We start from the raw sequence: 17,688 nt of genomic DNA on the forward strand, positions 1-17,688 counted from the left end.
AAAATCTACAATCAGACTCCTGTAGTCAAAAGAAGATGTGCAGATAGACCCGATGCAGTTTTGTAGAGAAAGTGAGTCCATAAGTTGGTTTCACCTTATAAAGATCTGTGAGCATAAGATTGCTGGGCACTTTAACAGAGTTGACCTGCAAAGCAGGGCCTGAGTCCACTGCAGAATTTTCACTGGAGCCTGGAGTCAAACACAGCATAACAGGGTGAGTTGTGCCCAGGAGCTGGTTGTCCACCTGAAATAGATGAGAGAATAAAGACATGTTTGTCAGAAATGATTTTGCTTGAGAATGAGCCTTTGGCAGCTGTCATCCCTGACTACAGGACTAAACTTTCTTTACTGAAGTTTGCTAAGTCAACTCACTCACAATCCATTTCTGTATATAGTTCTAGTATACGAGGAATGGCGGTACAAAGACAAGGAAAGTGCATTAAATGTATGAGTGTCCACAAATATTAGATTTAGTAGGGTCTGCACTAACTGATATCAGTAAAAGTCTTTTCTGGGACCTGGTATGGATTAAATCCAATGAACAATGTGTTTTCTTGGCATCTCTGTTGATGTGTTTTTGTATTAAAAGCCAGCTGTTGGTCATAAATATGGCAGATGAGCAAAAATCTAGACAGTCAGCCTTACTAATCTTACTAATGGGTCAACCATCTTGACTCTTCCCTAATCCAAAGTGAGAAATTCACACACATTGGAGAAGTATGTTTTGGTCTGTGGCTGCTTACCTGAATGTCTTTCACTGTGAGTTCCAGCACTTGGCTGGCAGCGGTGTTGGTGAAGTGCACTTCAATGCCAGAGAGAGTGGCAAAAACTAGCTCTTCAGGGATCTTATTCACCAGTGACAGGCCCACACCTTCCTCTAGGTTCACCAGTACCTACACATGAATTAGGACATCTTAACTTCCAAGTTCAGTATTTATTAACCCTGTGCTAAATCTATTTTCACTGGAAACACAATCAACGCAAAATTCTACATCAATCCATCTGCTGGACAAGCAGAAACATGGTTTTTACTTCAAGCTCCTTCTCAGGAACTTTCTTCTGAGCGCTCTCTTTATTTTGGTCTTCCTCTGTGCTGGGAGAGGATCTATTCATTCGCCGTTGGTTGAAGTCACTGATCTGAAATAAGGAATAATGAAATAATGCAGCTTCTTATTATATTAGAAAGTGTGAAAGAAAGATAGGAACTAATTTTATTTCATATGGTTTCAGATGGCATGCTGCCCCAACCATGTCCTTTAGTAACGATGAGAGTATCTTACCCTAATAATAACGGGGCGTCTTACCTGCAATACTCGCGTTGGCCCATCAGGCAGGACCTGGACAGACAGAACCCCTGAGCCAGGTCTCATTTTCTGGTTGATAAACTGTTGCTCTGGTAACGGTTCCAAAACACCAGAGTCTGGTCCCAGGACAACCTCAGCACCATCATATAGCCCAGACACTCCCCCTCTTACCTAAATCATAACATATAGCTTTTTTAAAGAGCCACAGATTTAAGATTTAATACTGAAAATAGTGACATTGAGGGCCAAAAAAATTTAGATGAAAGAAGGCAGACCTGGACGACTAGTCTGGGTAAACCACAGGTCAACATGCCAGAGCTGAAGTGCCATGTCTGGGTAGTGCTCCGGCGGCTGTCTGGCCGTCTCAACATCAGAGGCTCGTAGCTTAAAAAAAAAAAAAGAGATATGTGAGAAATAACACCCGTACACCATGATGATGTTTACTCTCTACAGGGACAAGAACAAGCTTAAAATAAGCACAAGTTGTCCTTTGTTGTGCTATGAAGCATTTAGGTAACCTGTTGTCTGTCACTGCAGCCAGTCCAGCAATGTCCAGCACTAAAGATGAACTGAGGGGTCGAGGCTGAGAAGGTTTGCTCTGTGGAGGAGATGAGCCCTCATGACAGAGCATTCCTGCTCCTGTCATCCGCCAAAGCTGGGAGCGCTTTCCAGGCTCCTGAAAAGATAAAGAAATGTGAGAACCTTAGAGATCGAAATATAGTTGGAAACTGGCAGATAGATGGCTGAGGAAGAACATAAGCTGACCTTTTTCTTCAGGATGACTCTTTGTGTTTTCGTCTCCACATCCAGCACCAGTTCAGCACTGCTGACCACCCGTTTCTTCCCCACTGGCCTCTTTCCTGCATCCCTGTTATCAAATCAAGTGAATATTTACTTACATTTACAAACATCGGTTTGAAGAGGTAATACTCAAGTGCGACGGCCAGTGGAAAGATATATTTTTCAGGGTTTTTCCTGCATTGAGAATTATGAGGTGGCTGACTCCGTCAAATTTTGTGCTGCCTTTGACTTTTGACAAAACTCAGGCAGGCAGTGAAACGCAAGCATCACTGAACAGTGTCCATTAGGTACAAAATTGTGCATATTTGAAGAAAAATGTATATCTTTAGACATTTTATTTTTTATTTCTTTACACAGAATCATCATTTTGATTCATTTTCCACTGATTTACACAATCTGATGAGCATTAGCTGCTTCCAGCAGTCTCAGTATGTTTTCTCTTCCAAGATTACTGTTATGTTTCGGAGAGGAAGCTTATTCACTACTCATATGTCACTCATATTATTACATTTAAAATTAAATGTATGCATTTAGCAGACACTTTTATCCAAAGTGACTTTCAGTGGATTCATGCTAACATTTTTTACTTAACATTTGTTCCCTGGGAATCGAATCCACAACCTTGCACTGCTAACGCAATGCTCTACCACTTGAGCCACAGGAACACATTTTTATGCATATATAACCCTCACTGTCCCTCTGATGAAGAACATCCAATACGCTTCCACGTACTGTTCTGTTCTACACTCGAAACATGTATAGCAATTAGCTGAGTATAATGTTACAAATAACTTATTTCAAAATAATAATCACCAAAATTGACATTAGATCACAATCAGAGGTTATTACAAAAACTCAATGGTGGTGTGAAAAAAGATATGAGTAAAAGCATAGTGTTAATTTAATAAATAGTCTTATGTAGCTTGATGTTAATATAGCTCTAATGCACCTGTTACCCTGCTGTGATTAAATTTCAAGATGTATTCTATCAAAAGATTTTACGTGAGGTTGTAAGAAAATGCAATGTGGACTATAAGGAGTGGATAAAGATTTTCAATTTCATACAGTGTTTTACGACCTAATGTTATGTTTATGTTCATCTACACTGCAACCCTTTTAGCTGTTAGGTTGCATTTAATTTAAGGTTCAACAGGTTTGCTGAAGGGTGGGTACAATGTGTGGATGTGATCAGGATGGTGCCACCTCCACCTTATTTTGAGCATGGAAAAACCCTGTTCTTGAAATTGGTCAAATTGCCAGTTTCAAAGATGATTGAGCTATTTGGAAGTTTAGAGGTTGAGAACTCACTCTGAGAATGTGAAGGATGCAGCAATGTAGATGAAGTTCTCATAGTAAAGCTTGTTATATTCTCTGAAGAAGTTCATGTCAGCAGTAACCTCGGAGGATCCAGCTCCCTTCACAGTGAGGGTGATGTAGGGTTGAAGAATGGGTTCATCGCAGGCATAGTCCAGAACCGCCCCAGCTTTTACTTCTGTGCGTAGCCTGATATCAGCTACTCCATGTTGCCAGAACTGGATAGGCACCTGAAGTAAAGAGAACATATGTTACAGAAAAGTCTGTAGAGAAAATTTACAAATGCTACAATAAGCTGGTGGCATTACCATTGCAGAACCATTTACACTGGTACCAGAAGTAGAAATTCCGAATAAATAAAATATGATGGAAATCACTTCCATGTCAATTCACAATTCCAATTGGAATTCACACCAAATCGGAGTTAGCTGACTGTCGAAGAGCCAAACAACGTTTTTTTTTTACAGTGTTGCGCATTAAAACCAATAACACACAATTGTGTTGAGCTTATGAATGCAGCTGCCAATCAAAGGCGTTCAGATGAGTCATCGCTGAAACACCACTATTTTGTTCATTATGCATGCTCACTGGCTGAATTCTGCTCTCTGGCAAATTTTCTCATCAGAAACAACAAAGTGCAGAAGTGTGTACTAATGGAAGATATTCATTTCATAATGTAATTAACTGCTTCAGTGATTTTAATTAGATTTTATGAGACTACATGAACTCTGGATAGACTGAAGTCAGTGATAATGTGATAATTGACATAATACATATGTGCACTATTTGTAAGCAGCCTAGCTGCACTTGCTTTGGCAATACAATTGTATAGTTTTTGTCATGCCAATAAAGCACATTAAATTAAAATTGAATTGAAATTGATAACGTTCTTTGATAATATACATGTTCCTTGCACTTTTTCTGTACCAAGAAAGTGTTATAATTAGTAACTTACAATGTTATTATTAAATTCATATTAAATACAAAGTCAGTTGTATTAAAATATTTTATGGCATGACACCAATATCTGGCACTTAAGTAAAATTTCAAATAAAAAGGAAAAAATAAATAAAACACAAGCCTATGTCAGTTATACAGTGCTATTGGGGCTGCAGTGTGTCAAATTACAAGCATAACGAGAGCCCCCCCAGCCATGCCCTCACAAAAATAATGAGTGGATGATTACCCTGACACTACAGTACAAAATAATTTGTCAGCTAAATGAAACATGATGAAACATTCATTTGAGTTTAAATTGCTATAGCTAACTTCTAGAGATTGCACTGATATATGACGAGGTGAAAATGACTGAATGAATACTGAAAGTTGGTTAAAATGAATTTTAAAAGTAGAGAAACCACCGGACGCAGAGCTGTCAAGTGTCAATTCAATGCTTGACGGATGAATTGATTGCTTAAGTCATGCCAGAGGGAGTAAAAAAACTATTTTGTGTGACAAAAGCTTTATATACACCTTTTGTAATGCCTGGAATGGTGACTCACTCAGTAAATTTAAAACTACCAACAAGGCATATGACAAGAAAACTGGCTTAGGGGTCGGAAGGAGGAGACAGAAAATGTGCACACCTGCACATACCAAATAAAAACCCCAAATAACAGGTAGACTGAGGCACAAACAGAACCCAAGTCTCGCTTGAGCAAAACTGACATTTCTGAAATGCAAGAGCTGCACTTCAATTTCTTATATGATTTAGGTTTGAGATTGTGGTTTGAACTGCATTCTTATTCATGTGTTCTGACAAATTGAGCTAAGATGCTCTTGGGTGACCTGGGTTCAAGTCCTGGCCGGGTCATTTTAGTGATACTCTTTAGTCTCAAATCTCCTGAACCGTTCTACAGCCCTAAAATACTTGATCATGGACTTACTTCAGAGATGTTGTCTACACGGAAAGGTGGGGGCAGCTGGTCAGTGTCACTGAATGAGATCTGATATGTTGCCCCTTTCAAAGCAATCTCAGATCGGAGGAAGAAGCAGTTTCCCAAAGTGTCCCTATAGAATACACAATGAGAGGAAAGATGTCTATGAAATTGAGAACTCCTCTCTCAGTCATTTTCTGTCCTGCTTAGCCATTTCTACAGATTGAACATATTTGATGGCATTGGGTACCTCATGTTGATGTGGAAGGATTTAGGCTTGTTGACCTCAAAGCCTCCAGACCAGGTGCAGTTGGGAACATCCATGAGACGGACACAGAGAAGCTGATCATAGTCATTTCTGGGCCAGTGGAATACAACACTCGAGCCTGGCAGGGTGGAGATATATCCCTCTGGATTTGCAATACCCTACAAGCAAACAATAAGGATGTCATAACAAACAAAACATTACTGGCTATTATGTTGTGTCTATTTATAGATTTTTTAGAGAGGAATTAAAACATGCATTCCCACCTTTCCTCTGACAAATTCCCGCTGAGAGAAGGCTAACTTGTGTGATGATCGATTGTCAAGCAGGTATCGTGGAGCAAAGGTCACAATGTGTGTGTCACGATAACGCCCCTTCCCTTTTCTTACATTTATTCCTACAATGAAACATTACATTATTAAATCAACTTGGCACAGTGGTGTACCAGCTGACTTTGCAGATACTACAATGCAAAATATGCTTTTCTTAAAACAGGACAGTCATTCCTTATTACCTATATTGTAGATGAGTCCAGGTCTGTTACCATGCTGGATGACTTTGACTGCTCTCACTCCACTCCCCCCATCCAGAGAGAAACCCTGGCACCATCCTGGAACACCATCTGGGTGGATCCCTTTACCGATCCGCATGGTGCACCTGTTCATAGAAGACAAGGCTTTAGACAGCTTTAAAGAATAAAGGGTAATTATGTAGTTAAATTACATTTCTGCTATGTTGGGTCATGAACAAATGACTCTAGCTTTGGAATTTATGCAGGCTAATTAAATAAGATATACAAAAGCATTTGATGGGTGGGGATGGTGGGAATACACAATGAGCATTCTTTGGATTTTCCCCTTCTCTTGCACTCACATATTGGGTTGCTCTTTGTCCGTGTAGCAAAAGAGCAATGGGCTCAAACTCCTGGCTAACTCATGCTCCTCAAACTGCCCAGCGGCATCTGTTTTCCCATTGTCCTGGCGGAAGATCAGAGGCAGCCCTGCAGACACAATAATCAATGAAAACATTACAGATGTTGTGCAAAACAGTTGTGTTCAATTAAAGGGATAGTTCACCTTCAGTTGCTGGTCCCACTGACTTGCATAGTGTTTTTTTTCCATCCTATGGAAGTCAGTGGGGACCAACAACTGAAGGTGAACTATCCCTTTAAGGTTTTAAATTCATATAAACAACCTATAGTCAATACATATATATGAAAGCATACCAGTCTTGTTGACAAGCCAATAGGAAGCAGAGATGAGGATTTTTAATGCTCCATGGGCTCTTAGAACGATCCGTATGGTCAGACAGAGCAGCCGTTTGTTGGCATCATATAACCGCATGCGCACCACATAGTTTTGTGTACCGGGAGGAATGAGAAGCTCCTTACATACAGTAAAGTTCTCCAGGAGCACACCTGAGAACAAACAGCAAACTCATGAAATTTCAACAGAAATGTGGATTCATAAAGCAAATAGGGTCATCATTTATGCTGAAAATGTGATCAATTATCAGGTACTCCAATTTACCTAATTCGATATTTTGTGACGTGTCTGCTGCATGCAGCACTGCCTCTTTGCCTGGTTTCATGGTTCCCTTGATTGAGGTTCCTTTGATGTAGTAGTTAAGATCACAGGGAAGAAGGTTGGCCAGCACCAGGGTGGGCAGCAGATAGATGGTGTGACCTGGCTGGCGGTAGATCTGATTTGTACCTCCTGCCACAGTTTTAGCAGGCTGCTGATCGGGGTAGTTCTCTTTCTTAATGACAACACAAAACCTAAAGAAGCCCAAAAGTGTTTACAACTTCAGGTTCATTTATCTTTGATAGATATATTTTTTTCCAATCAACCTGTTTTTACCTGAAGTTGCGCTTGAGTTGTTCATCAAAGTCTGCTGACTGGCACTCTCTCTTACTGCTGCTGACCTCACCAGGACGCTCCACAGTGGTCCAATGGATGGGCATTTTGCAGAAGAACAACCCCAAGCCTTTAGGTCTCGCCTGAAGCCTCCAAGAGGTCAGATGGAGAGGGATGGCCAAAGCCTCTCCAGGCAGGATGGGAGGCAAGACAACCGGTTCTATAGAAGTTAAACAATTAAAATGAGATTCATAGCTGATAAACACAGGTAAGCCATGGACAACACGGTGTGTGCTTACTGTCTGGAGCCGAAGGGCTGTCTAGTCGCACTTCCATGGGAACCTCAAGGCGATTCTTCACTGTGAGTGCTGACTGCACCGTAATGACCTTACGTGCACTGCCCTCCATAGTGATAGAGAAAACCACTCGAACAGGCGGCAAAGCTGAGAACTGAACAGAGATTATATAGACTGTGTACACACTCTAGAATTATTTAGAGTAATGTTATGAGACACCAACACTTACATATACATGAGGGTGTATGATGTTGGTTCTGCTAATTGGGCTGCCAACCTAGAAAAGCCATATCATTACATTTTTATGAAGCATTTTCGTTTTTAATGAACTTCTAAAAGATTTTGTATTTCAAAATGATGAAATCCCAGAGCAGAAAAAAAAACATTCATTTCTAAGATCCATTTTCCACATAATGACCCATTAACGAACCACTCACAGTGCTTGAGGGGTTGTTTCGATCAGGAGCAGCATAGCGGAAGAACACTCCAACCTTGTCCACTGACACTGGCTTCACCTGCTCCCAGCCTACAACACGCACCAGCAGCTGGTGGAGTTTCAGCTCATGTGTGTGTCTGTGGTCAGAGCACATTATCAGCAAAGAGGAGAACTGAACAATTAATGAGGTATTAAATCAAAAATAAATCAAAAGGAAAACGTAAAAAAAAATGATTCTTTTTATTTTAATGAAGAAAAACAAGTAAAAAAAATTTTAATATTTCTGGTCACGTTGTCAACAGTTCACCAGTGCATGGTACTATATTGCTTAAGAAACATTCCTTTTAAGTTTGTCTCCATTGTGGTAGCAGTTTTAATATCGTGGTAGCTAAAATTTGAAACATTTAGAATTTTTAAAAAGTTGAATATCTAAAATTACTAAGTGAAATTTAACTAAAATTTAAATAATAAATAATAAATAAAAATTATTTTTGTAAACCATTAAAATAATAATAATAATATTAATTAAAATATCAAAAAGCACATACAATTATTAAAAATGTAACTATTAAAATGAAAACTGAACTATAAAAATAAAAGCTACTTTTAAAACATTAACAGTATATATATATATATATATATATATATATATATATATATATATATACACACACACACACACACACACACACACACATTAATAAAGAGTCTATATAATAGCAAATAAGTAATACTATCTGGTAGCAAACAGCCAATTTTCACAACCCAATAAACTTAGTCAAAACAAATTCAGCTTCAAAATTTTCCTTAATATCTTGCCTGCTAAATTACAGGCTAACATGGTCAATCCAAATGACAGTACACAAAATCTGGGTCAACCTTGGATGATTGCCTTGCTCAAGGGTAAAATGTTGATGGAGCAGGACCATGATCTATTCTCCGTCAACCCTGCCTGGGATCAAGAATTCATAACATCTAGGCTATGAACAATTCCAGAGTTGGAGAACCGCTGTAGTTACTATCATAACTCTGCCCCTGAACATGGCACTAAAGCCATGGTTTTCTCCAGGGAGTTTATTATGAAACTTTTATCTGTAAGTTATATTGTATTAAGAAATTGTTATGGCATGACAATGCAAGGATAGACAATGCTGTCAAACATTAGCACATCCAAAGCCAATTGTATTTACAAAAGAGACCCTTCTGCTACCTGTGTCTCAGTTTCTCCCGGGCCTCAAACTCAAATGGGATCTCCTCCCCTGGCAGCACCTCTCTCCACTGGCTGATGTTGTGCGTATCGTCGGTCCCAGGCCCATGCACATCAGAAATAGAGCCAGCACTACTGCTGTGAGACAGTGCCACTCTGTGGACACAGCAGAACACTCATGCATTTTCACAAACTATTAAATAGAGTTAAATATTTAAGGAATTATATATATATGCTCTTCTGACCTGGTTGGTGTGGTGGTGAGAGTAGCAAACCACATTGTGCAGCCAGTATGGTTGCGTAAGGCATAGGGCACAAATGGCTGCCTCCTCTTGGAAAGCTTCATATCCGCTGAAACATGGCATGAATATAAAATCAGCCACAGGCTTCTATTACGTTTGTGGACAATGCCAACTATCAGGTATTATGCAACAAATACTGACTTTGAAAATGTTTTGTCTGGAAATGAACATGAAATGTCCATTAAGTAGCCCCAAATCAGTTTTAGATGAATGGAGATTGCACAAAAAGGAAAGGCTATCAATGGCATCAGTGACAATTTCACAACACATTCATTAACTTTGTAATTTTAAAGCATGATTCGACATAAACCACTATTTAACACAAAACAGGTTTAACATATATGGTTGTGGGTTAAGGGACAGGGGTAAATGAGGGTTAGGGTTAGAACAAAAGCACAGAACCCAGAGAAAGAGGTTGTTCTATGCTCAAACACAATCTTCTGACTTCTCTAAAGTTGACTGCTCATCTATGAACTGTACCTCGGGCAAGAATCTGCTGCTCGAGGCAAGTCAAGCTGGTAGAGCTTCTAGTTCTAAGGTAGACAAGAGGAAGACCTGACAGCAGAGAGAAAGGGTTAGGGAAAAGAGAAGAGAAGAGAGAGAGACATGCTAGGAGGCTGTGGGAAGAGGAGGTGAGACGCATACGGTCAAAGACAATCAGAGTGAGACGCACACATCATGATAGTATATGCTGTGAACTTATCTAAAAGCACTTTGAAAACAGCTCATTGTTAGTCACGAATTCAACATGATTTTAAGATTTATGTTTATATTTGTTATTAATGGACATTTTCTAGATTTCAAAAGTAACTACACACCTTAAAATGTAGAAACAGCTATAAGTAAATGTTTTTAGGTTGATTTCTCAGATACAGTGTGCCTGGGACCTCTGTTTGATAATCAGAATTTTGCAATTACACTACTGTTCAAAAGCACTTTTTTTTTTTTCTTTATAGAAATTAATACTTTTATTTGGTGAGGATGCATTAAATTGATTTAAAGTGAGAGTAAGGACATTTATGTCACAAAAGGTTCAAATCCAATTCGAACAATTGAACTTTTTCTGTTTATATAAATGGATGTTTTATGATTTTATTGTTATGCAGATGACACTCAAATATATGTGCCTATCAAGCATAATGACAGACTGTGTGCTTTAATTGCCTGTTTGTCCAACATTAAGGCTTGGATGTCTAAAAACATTTTTCTAAAAACTTTTTATTTGTGTTTGGACCATTAGCTATTTCTGGCCAACTTAAACCATGTGTTGGGCAGATTAGCTGCTTATGTAAAACCATTTATTAAAAACGTAGGTGTTGTTTTTGACTGTTCGGTTATTTGAGAAGCAGGTAACTGCAACAGTTGAGACTAATGGCCAACGTCAAAAGCTTTTTAACTTCTGTTGAGTATGAGGGAGTAATACATGCATTTATATTTTCTCGTCTAGACTACTGCAATTCAGTCTATATAGGTATTGGTCAATCCTATATGAACCGCTTGCAATTAGTCCAAAATGCCACGGCTAGATTTATTACTGGTACGCGTAAATTTGAGCACATCACCCCAGTCTTACTCTCTCTGCATTGGTTGCCGGTACGTTTTAGAATAGATTCCACATTATGGAACAGCCTACCTTTATCTATTAGCATAATCCCTACAGAATCTCTGTTTAAAGTAAAACTTAAAACCTACTTTTTAGAAGAGCCATATAATATGTGAGTTGTCCTGAGTTTTTCCACTGTATGTTTTATTATTATGATTTTACAAAATTTGTACAGCACAATAGTCAACGAATGTTCACATTTAAAAATTATATGATATATTATCTAATCTAATCTCATGTTAAACACAGTGTGACACAATGTGTTGCAATGCAGTTCATCTTTTTTTTTAAAAGCTGAAAGAAAGGTTAAGGTTAAGTAAAGAGCTGCTACTCACTCTGGCCAAAGGAGGGGGGGTCCACTGATGATCCCATCCAAGACATAGCAGCAGAGGACTGTGGCGACTGCTCGTCTTCCTTGCAGTAATCTGCTAACCATGAAGTCTTGGTGGTGCTGTACTGCTCTGTTTGTCAAAACAACAGGCCCACAGCATAGTGTCAGAATTAACATGCCACTCATAAATATGGAAGCAAACAGTTAGAGAAATGCATGGATGTCTATGAGTGTGTTTGACCCAGACTATTTACCCAGTAAGACAGAGGTGATGTTGACATCCAGCCTCTGCTTTGCTCCAACTCCGATCTTCAGGCGAGGAGGATGGAGCCGGCCTGCCGCCTGTCGCTGCCAATCCAGGAAACATGGCCAAGGCTCGATGAATGGCTCCCAACCTAATGAACGGCAGACACAAATGTGTACACATAAATACATCGTGAACAGTTTACACTCAGTTCACAACTTCAATATTTGATCACGATTATATAGTATGACCTACATTAGCAAGGTTACTGGTATTATCATCGGTTTTGTTAAAATGTGCTGGAAATGTTCAAAAAGTACTGACACATTAATTGTGTTTTGTATTTAAATTCAATCAACAATATGTAAAATTACTTTTTGTTTGCATAAACACTAAAACAATATCATTACCAATGATGCCTGGATTTTAAATGACAACATGACTCAACAGTTAATCTAATAGCATGTACGAAATGTTTAAATAAAGCTTTGAAAAAGTTTAATAAAATAGTAAACCTCACATTTCAGCCTTTTAATAAAGAAAGGGGTTAAGTCAAAATGATAAATGATTAATAAATGATCATATGCATTTTATTTGCTCCATAAATAATTCTAGATACATTATAGGGCTGGATAATATATCAAACGATATGATCATGCGCATCTCGTCAGTAAAGCCGGTTTTGTGATTAGCGGGAAATTTCCATCACCTGCTTTCCAATGGAGCAGCAGTTAATAAAAAAATTGTTTTGATGTCATTAACTGATGTCAATATATCAAACTTTTGTTGTTTGATATATTTTCCAGCCCTAATACCTTATCCAAATTGTTTAAGTGTGTAGAATCCACATCACCTTGTTGTTCATCAACAAGTGAAAGTTTACAGCAGGGCATGCAAATTCGGCCAGATTTTTGGCCATGTAAAAACTCCACACAGGCTGAATGTAAACGGAAAAACTCTGTAAATCCACTCTCTGACACTAGGTGGCACTAATGGAACAGCTGAATTAGAGATGTTTATGTAACCTCCATGAACAAAGCAGCACTGTGATTAAGAACACTACTTTATTAGTTATTACATGGAGTGAAGAAGAAAAAACAAATTCCATTGAATCTTTTCTGAAGACAGTCAGAACCTTCAGAGTTACATTCATATAATTAATTCATTTGTATACTCAATTTTATAATTCCCTGCGCATGTGCGACAATTACTTAAAACTGTGCTTTATGCAGGACAGTATTTATTTATCCTGAGCTGTTCAAATCATGGTAATCGAATAAAGTTTTAATAATTACTAACACGTGGGGAATTTTTGCATGATTTATCGTCAAACCAGTAATCTTTCCACCCCTAATTTGAACTGTAGAAATTATTGACTAACTTTTGAGAAGGTACTGGGTGGCACATAATAATGAGAAATCACCTGAAAATTCTCTGTTGTAATAGTCTCCAGACAGAGTGAAACTAGCCTTGCCTTCCTGCATAGACCCAATCCTCTGGAGAACATAAAGACCTGCGACAGAAAAGAAAAGCTGCTACAGAACTTCCTGTCTACAGTATATTATAGACATTTGGAGTATCACAGTATGCAGTCATCCTCACGAGAGAAGGTGAGCTCTGCCAGAGGGACGTCACAGTCTAGGCAGTCATCGATGAAGCAGATACACACACTCTCGGCCTTCACTTCCACTCCAGATAGAGGAGGAGCCGAGTGACTGCTGGAATCTGAGTCAGTTCGGCTTCGGCCGGACATGATCTCTGCGTTCTCCCATAGCCATGTGGCAGCTTGGTCCAACTGACCTGTAATTCAACACAAACACACATATATAGACAACGAATCACACAATTTCCCATGTTTTTTTTTTTTTGTGGTTGTTGCAATTTTGGTAGACAGTTGCACTAGTGTACCTTTACAGTGAATGAGTGCCCGTCTGCAGTCTTCTCTTCTGAACCCAAGATCCTGTAACCGTTTAAGCTGACCTTCTAAAATGAAAAATTTTAAGAAACTTCAGCAAAGCTGTTTTTAAATACCCAAATCACCCAAAAAATGAATAAATCCTCACAGATAAAACCAGTGTTCATGCTTTGCACAATGTCACTTCTATATAGTGGATGTCAATATTTTCAGTAAATATCACTTCAATTTGTGTCTGTTTTCACAACAAGGTTATCATTTGACTCTATTTTTATTTCTGGGTGAACTATTTCTTAAAGATTTTGAAATATAATTATTTTCAATCTGTGTACAAACCCAGTAAAGCCTCTGTCTTTTGTCTGAAGCTGTCCTTTGTTTTGGATGGGGTGTCTGTGCTGGCAGTGGACGCTGTACTCTCAGCTTCAGTGGCAGAGTCTGAAGGGCCGGCAGATCCTGTGGTCGGAATGGACTTAGCTATTGCCAGGAAAAGCTGCACATCATTGTAGGAAAGACGGATATCTAGAGCTGGAAACTGGATCTGTGGGGAAAACTACATTTAAAATTGTGCACCTATGGTTCATCCTGACCTGTGGTTCAATTGAACTCAATACTGACCTCCAAGAGAGGTGGAAAGTCATCTATGTTGAAGGCGTCGAGGAGTCCTGAACTGCTCTGGTATGTTGGGCTGCCACAGAGCTCCATTTGTACATTGACCGGATCAATGATAGACAAAGCCGTTTCCTGTTCGCTCCCCAGTCGACAGGAGAATACCTAAGCAAGGGAGAAAAAAAAGATTACAAAACAATGCTTTCTTTTGCGTCATGGATATTCACAGATGTCCAGGGCATTACCTCAATGCCTGCTAAGCTGCCAGAGAAAGGCCTGTCCAGAAGTCGAGGCTTGTAGGTGAGTACAGTAGTGCCTTTCAGAATGATAGCATTGGCATCCAAACATGAAGAATCTTCAACGACCACAAACTCTGTCCCTGAATGAAAAAATTAGACAGCGCATTTTCATATACATTGCCATTACAGGATTATTTTAATAATGTAAAAAAAAAATTACTATATGACTAGTTTTAATATATTTCTAATTAAATAAAGGCAGCCTTGAAGGGCTACATAAAGGGCTGAAATGTAGGGCTCTAATTTATATGTCCAAAAATGTTGGGTCATTGTAAGTGTTATAAAGTAACTCAATGTTGTTAAGATGTTACCTGTCACATTGATTTTGACTTCCAGGTATTTATCTTGAGTGACTGGCACAGTGGATCGCTTAGTGACAACACCGCTCTTGACTGTTTTGGGCATGACGGCACCTGTGCTGCCTTGGTCACTGCTGCCACTAGGCCAGCGCTGGTGGGTAGGCGCTGTTCCTTTTTCTGCAGGCATGTGCAGAAAGTCCCTCACCAGCTGTAGCCAATCAAAAATGAGGAAAACTCGCAGATTGTTTAAAACCACAGTGAAGCATGAGGAGTCCCGCGTAGATCTGTGAGACAGAGAGTATATACGTTAGAACAAGCTTTTACTCTTTAGATGCATTTAAATCTACTTTCAGTAGCAGCCCCAGACCTGTAGTGTAGCTCCAGCTGCAGTGAGGCTCGGTTGGTGCCAGTCCTGGATGGCTGCAGAATGCAATCGAACACATTGCGTTTCCCTTCTTTGGGTCCACTGCTCCCGGTGAATCGTGTGTCATGTGCCAGGAGTGAATGAGACACCAGATTCACAGACTTGGAGCTATTAGAGAAACTCTCGAACAGGAGCTTTGATTTCATAAAGTCAAACCTTTTAAGAATGAAAGAGGAAATCAGTTATCCTTATGGTCTATAAAAAGTGCAAAGAAATAAAACATTTTGAACAAAGAAGTACCTGGCCAAGGAGTGGTTATGACCTGTGGATTTAGGGCTGTCCAGTAGCTCCAGACTGACGTCCTTCATGTCCACCAGAAGAGACAGGGATGTGTACACATCGCCACTTAACACAGTCTGCATGACGACACTTTTATGAATATATGTCTGAATGGCCTGCAAAGCCTGATAATCTTCTTTTTAAATCATTTTATTTCGGTGCTTTTGCCTTTATGCCTGTTATATTTACAGTGACATATTTTTACATTGTGACAGGCATACATGACTATTTTTTTATAATAAACAAATAAGCCATTCTTCATCATTTATAACAGTGGTCAGCAATATGCTTTTTTTTTTTTAAATAGTGGCAATTTTGTCCAGCTAAAAATCACATGATAGATAAAAGCCTGTTATAACTGTGAACCACAAAAGTGTTCCCATTTCAAAAAGAGTATCAGCAAAGCTACTGTTATAAGCTTACATAGGTGCTGGGGTCTTGGAGATTGTACGGTCTGAGGAACTCCTCCACCGGTTCTCCCAGGTTGTGCTCCAAGAGTCCGCGGATCAGCTGATACCTCTCCAGGTATAAGGAACAGTGGACAGAAGACAGGCTGCCGTGGATGGACATGTCCGGGACAGTATGACTTATTTCCCTGAGACAAGGCATAAATGAAAAACATGTTAAAAACAAAGACAATGTTCGAATAAGTTCGGAAAGCTTGGGCTACATAAGGACAAATGACTGACTTGTCAAGGTTGCGCTCCACTTTCAGCTTTAGATGGCAGTGCTCCTTTAGCAGACTCTCTCCACTCCTGCGCACTGAGTAGGATGGGAAGACCAAGTCTGTTTCCAGATGCTTTCCAACACTGTCCAATAGCTCGCAGGGCAACCACTCTGCTGCGAAAATATCCATCTCCTGAAGGTCCAGAGCTATACAGTCCAGCAGACACACATGGTCTTCTGTAACACATGGACATGTCAGTTACCACAAGAGCACATACAAAAGGATCCAAAGTATGTGCCCACCAGAAAAATACTTTTAGCATTGAGGTTAGGATTAACATCAAAATTATAACCCTTTGGTTTTGCTAATCTGCTTTGAGGTCATTTGCATCCTATTTGTTTCCCACAATAAAGTGTATCTCAGATTTTGGGTGCTGACCTGGACTCAAAGACACATCTGCTTCTGGGATAGATCCCAGGCCAGGCTGGGGTCTTCCCAGGGTAAATCCAGAAGTTGTGCTGGAACTTGAAGACTTTTTATCACTAGTCTTCCCATCATCAGAGGCAGATTGGGCATCCTTCACTCGATCCTTCGGGAATGATTATTAAGTTAATAAACAAATCAAAGAAAGATAAAATGAAAAATTTATAAAAAATATAAATGTAACTGGAAATAAGATTGTATAAAATATTGAGATTTAAAATATACTGAACAAAAGTGTGAGCTTAGTTCAGATTCAGAGATACTTCACTAATCTTCAAAAGACATGCATGGCTCGAATTTTAATATAAAATAAAGGTATAATTCACCCAGAAAGGAAAATTTATTATTTACTTCATGTCATTCCAACACTATAGAAAGTTATTTATTAAAAATAAATAACAGCATACAGTATAAGAACATCCTAATAGCAAGTAAATAATGACATACTTGTCATTTTTGGGTGAAAATTCCATTAAATTTGACTGAATTGGAAATTCAACTGGAATTTACTTGATATGAAACTCAGACAGAAGGGACACCATCATATTACCCAATAAGAAACACACACCAGATTAGCATTCCTTGATACCTTATAATGTGAGGGATCCTTGTATGAATTAGCATGCAAAATCAAATTCTTCAAACACAAATGTAAGATGAATGTTAATGTTCAAAAACTGCTATTGTTAATTTTATTCTCATATTCAAACAAACTGTAGACAACCACCAAGGATTAAATTAAAGAAGAATCCATACTAATTTAACATTTCTACTGAAAAACTGTGACCTAATCCATGCATAGTAAAGAATGGGTCTACATCCATGAAGCACTTTCTTCAATGCTTGTTTGAGAAATTCAATTTAAGCTATCAACCCAAAA

The 17,688-nt window shown here is 38.9% G+C and overlaps 1 protein-coding gene across 3 annotated transcripts in view; it reads right to left on the bottom strand.

The window, feature by feature from the left end:
• The window catches only part of vps13d (vacuolar protein sorting 13 homolog D), a 43,265-nt gene that overhangs the window by 12,914 nt on the left and 12,663 nt on the right, over positions 1 to 17,688 (bottom strand). For 2 of the 3 annotated variants that reach the window (XM_026241126.1, XM_026241125.1), the window contains exons 26-61: positions 16,764 to 16,914; positions 16,348 to 16,561; positions 16,082 to 16,253; positions 15,620 to 15,735; positions 15,323 to 15,535; positions 14,968 to 15,239; positions 14,603 to 14,736; positions 14,367 to 14,522; positions 14,088 to 14,289; positions 13,745 to 13,819; positions 13,439 to 13,636; positions 13,260 to 13,349; positions 11,847 to 11,987; positions 11,597 to 11,722; positions 10,139 to 10,213; positions 9,602 to 9,707; positions 9,360 to 9,512; positions 8,151 to 8,286; positions 7,943 to 7,990; positions 7,717 to 7,867; positions 7,421 to 7,637; positions 7,091 to 7,338; positions 6,787 to 6,978; positions 6,435 to 6,561; positions 6,076 to 6,218; positions 5,828 to 5,958; positions 5,547 to 5,722; positions 5,306 to 5,429; positions 3,414 to 3,649; positions 2,070 to 2,172; positions 1,823 to 1,980; positions 1,580 to 1,688; positions 1,305 to 1,475; positions 1,033 to 1,137; positions 744 to 893; positions 95 to 244 (exon numbers count right to left, since the gene is read on the bottom strand). In XM_026241126.1, coding sequence (XP_026096911.1) covers positions 95 to 244; positions 744 to 893; positions 1,033 to 1,137; positions 1,305 to 1,475; positions 1,580 to 1,688; positions 1,823 to 1,980; positions 2,070 to 2,172; positions 3,414 to 3,649; positions 5,306 to 5,429; positions 5,547 to 5,722; positions 5,828 to 5,958; positions 6,076 to 6,218; positions 6,435 to 6,561; positions 6,787 to 6,978; positions 7,091 to 7,338; positions 7,421 to 7,637; positions 7,717 to 7,867; positions 7,943 to 7,990; positions 8,151 to 8,286; positions 9,360 to 9,512; positions 9,602 to 9,707; positions 10,139 to 10,213; positions 11,597 to 11,722; positions 11,847 to 11,987; positions 13,260 to 13,349; positions 13,439 to 13,636; positions 13,745 to 13,819; positions 14,088 to 14,289; positions 14,367 to 14,522; positions 14,603 to 14,736; positions 14,968 to 15,239; positions 15,323 to 15,535; positions 15,620 to 15,735; positions 16,082 to 16,253; positions 16,348 to 16,561; positions 16,764 to 16,914 — 5,469 coding nt within the window. The remainder of the gene's footprint in view (positions 1 to 94; positions 245 to 743; positions 894 to 1,032; positions 1,138 to 1,304; positions 1,476 to 1,579; positions 1,689 to 1,822; positions 1,981 to 2,069; positions 2,173 to 3,413; positions 3,650 to 5,305; positions 5,430 to 5,546; positions 5,723 to 5,827; positions 5,959 to 6,075; positions 6,219 to 6,434; positions 6,562 to 6,786; positions 6,979 to 7,090; positions 7,339 to 7,420; positions 7,638 to 7,716; positions 7,868 to 7,942; positions 7,991 to 8,150; positions 8,287 to 9,359; positions 9,513 to 9,601; positions 9,708 to 10,138; positions 10,214 to 11,596; positions 11,723 to 11,846; positions 11,988 to 13,259; positions 13,350 to 13,438; positions 13,637 to 13,744; positions 13,820 to 14,087; positions 14,290 to 14,366; positions 14,523 to 14,602; positions 14,737 to 14,967; positions 15,240 to 15,322; positions 15,536 to 15,619; positions 15,736 to 16,081; positions 16,254 to 16,347; positions 16,562 to 16,763; positions 16,915 to 17,688) is intronic. The other variant, XM_026241127.1, reaches the window with a different exon arrangement.

This window comes from Carassius auratus, linkage group LG44F (genome assembly GCF_003368295.1).
Source record: "Carassius auratus strain Wakin linkage group LG44F, ASM336829v1, whole genome shotgun sequence".
NCBI classification, from domain to species: Eukaryota; Metazoa; Chordata; class Actinopteri; order Cypriniformes; family Cyprinidae; genus Carassius; species Carassius auratus.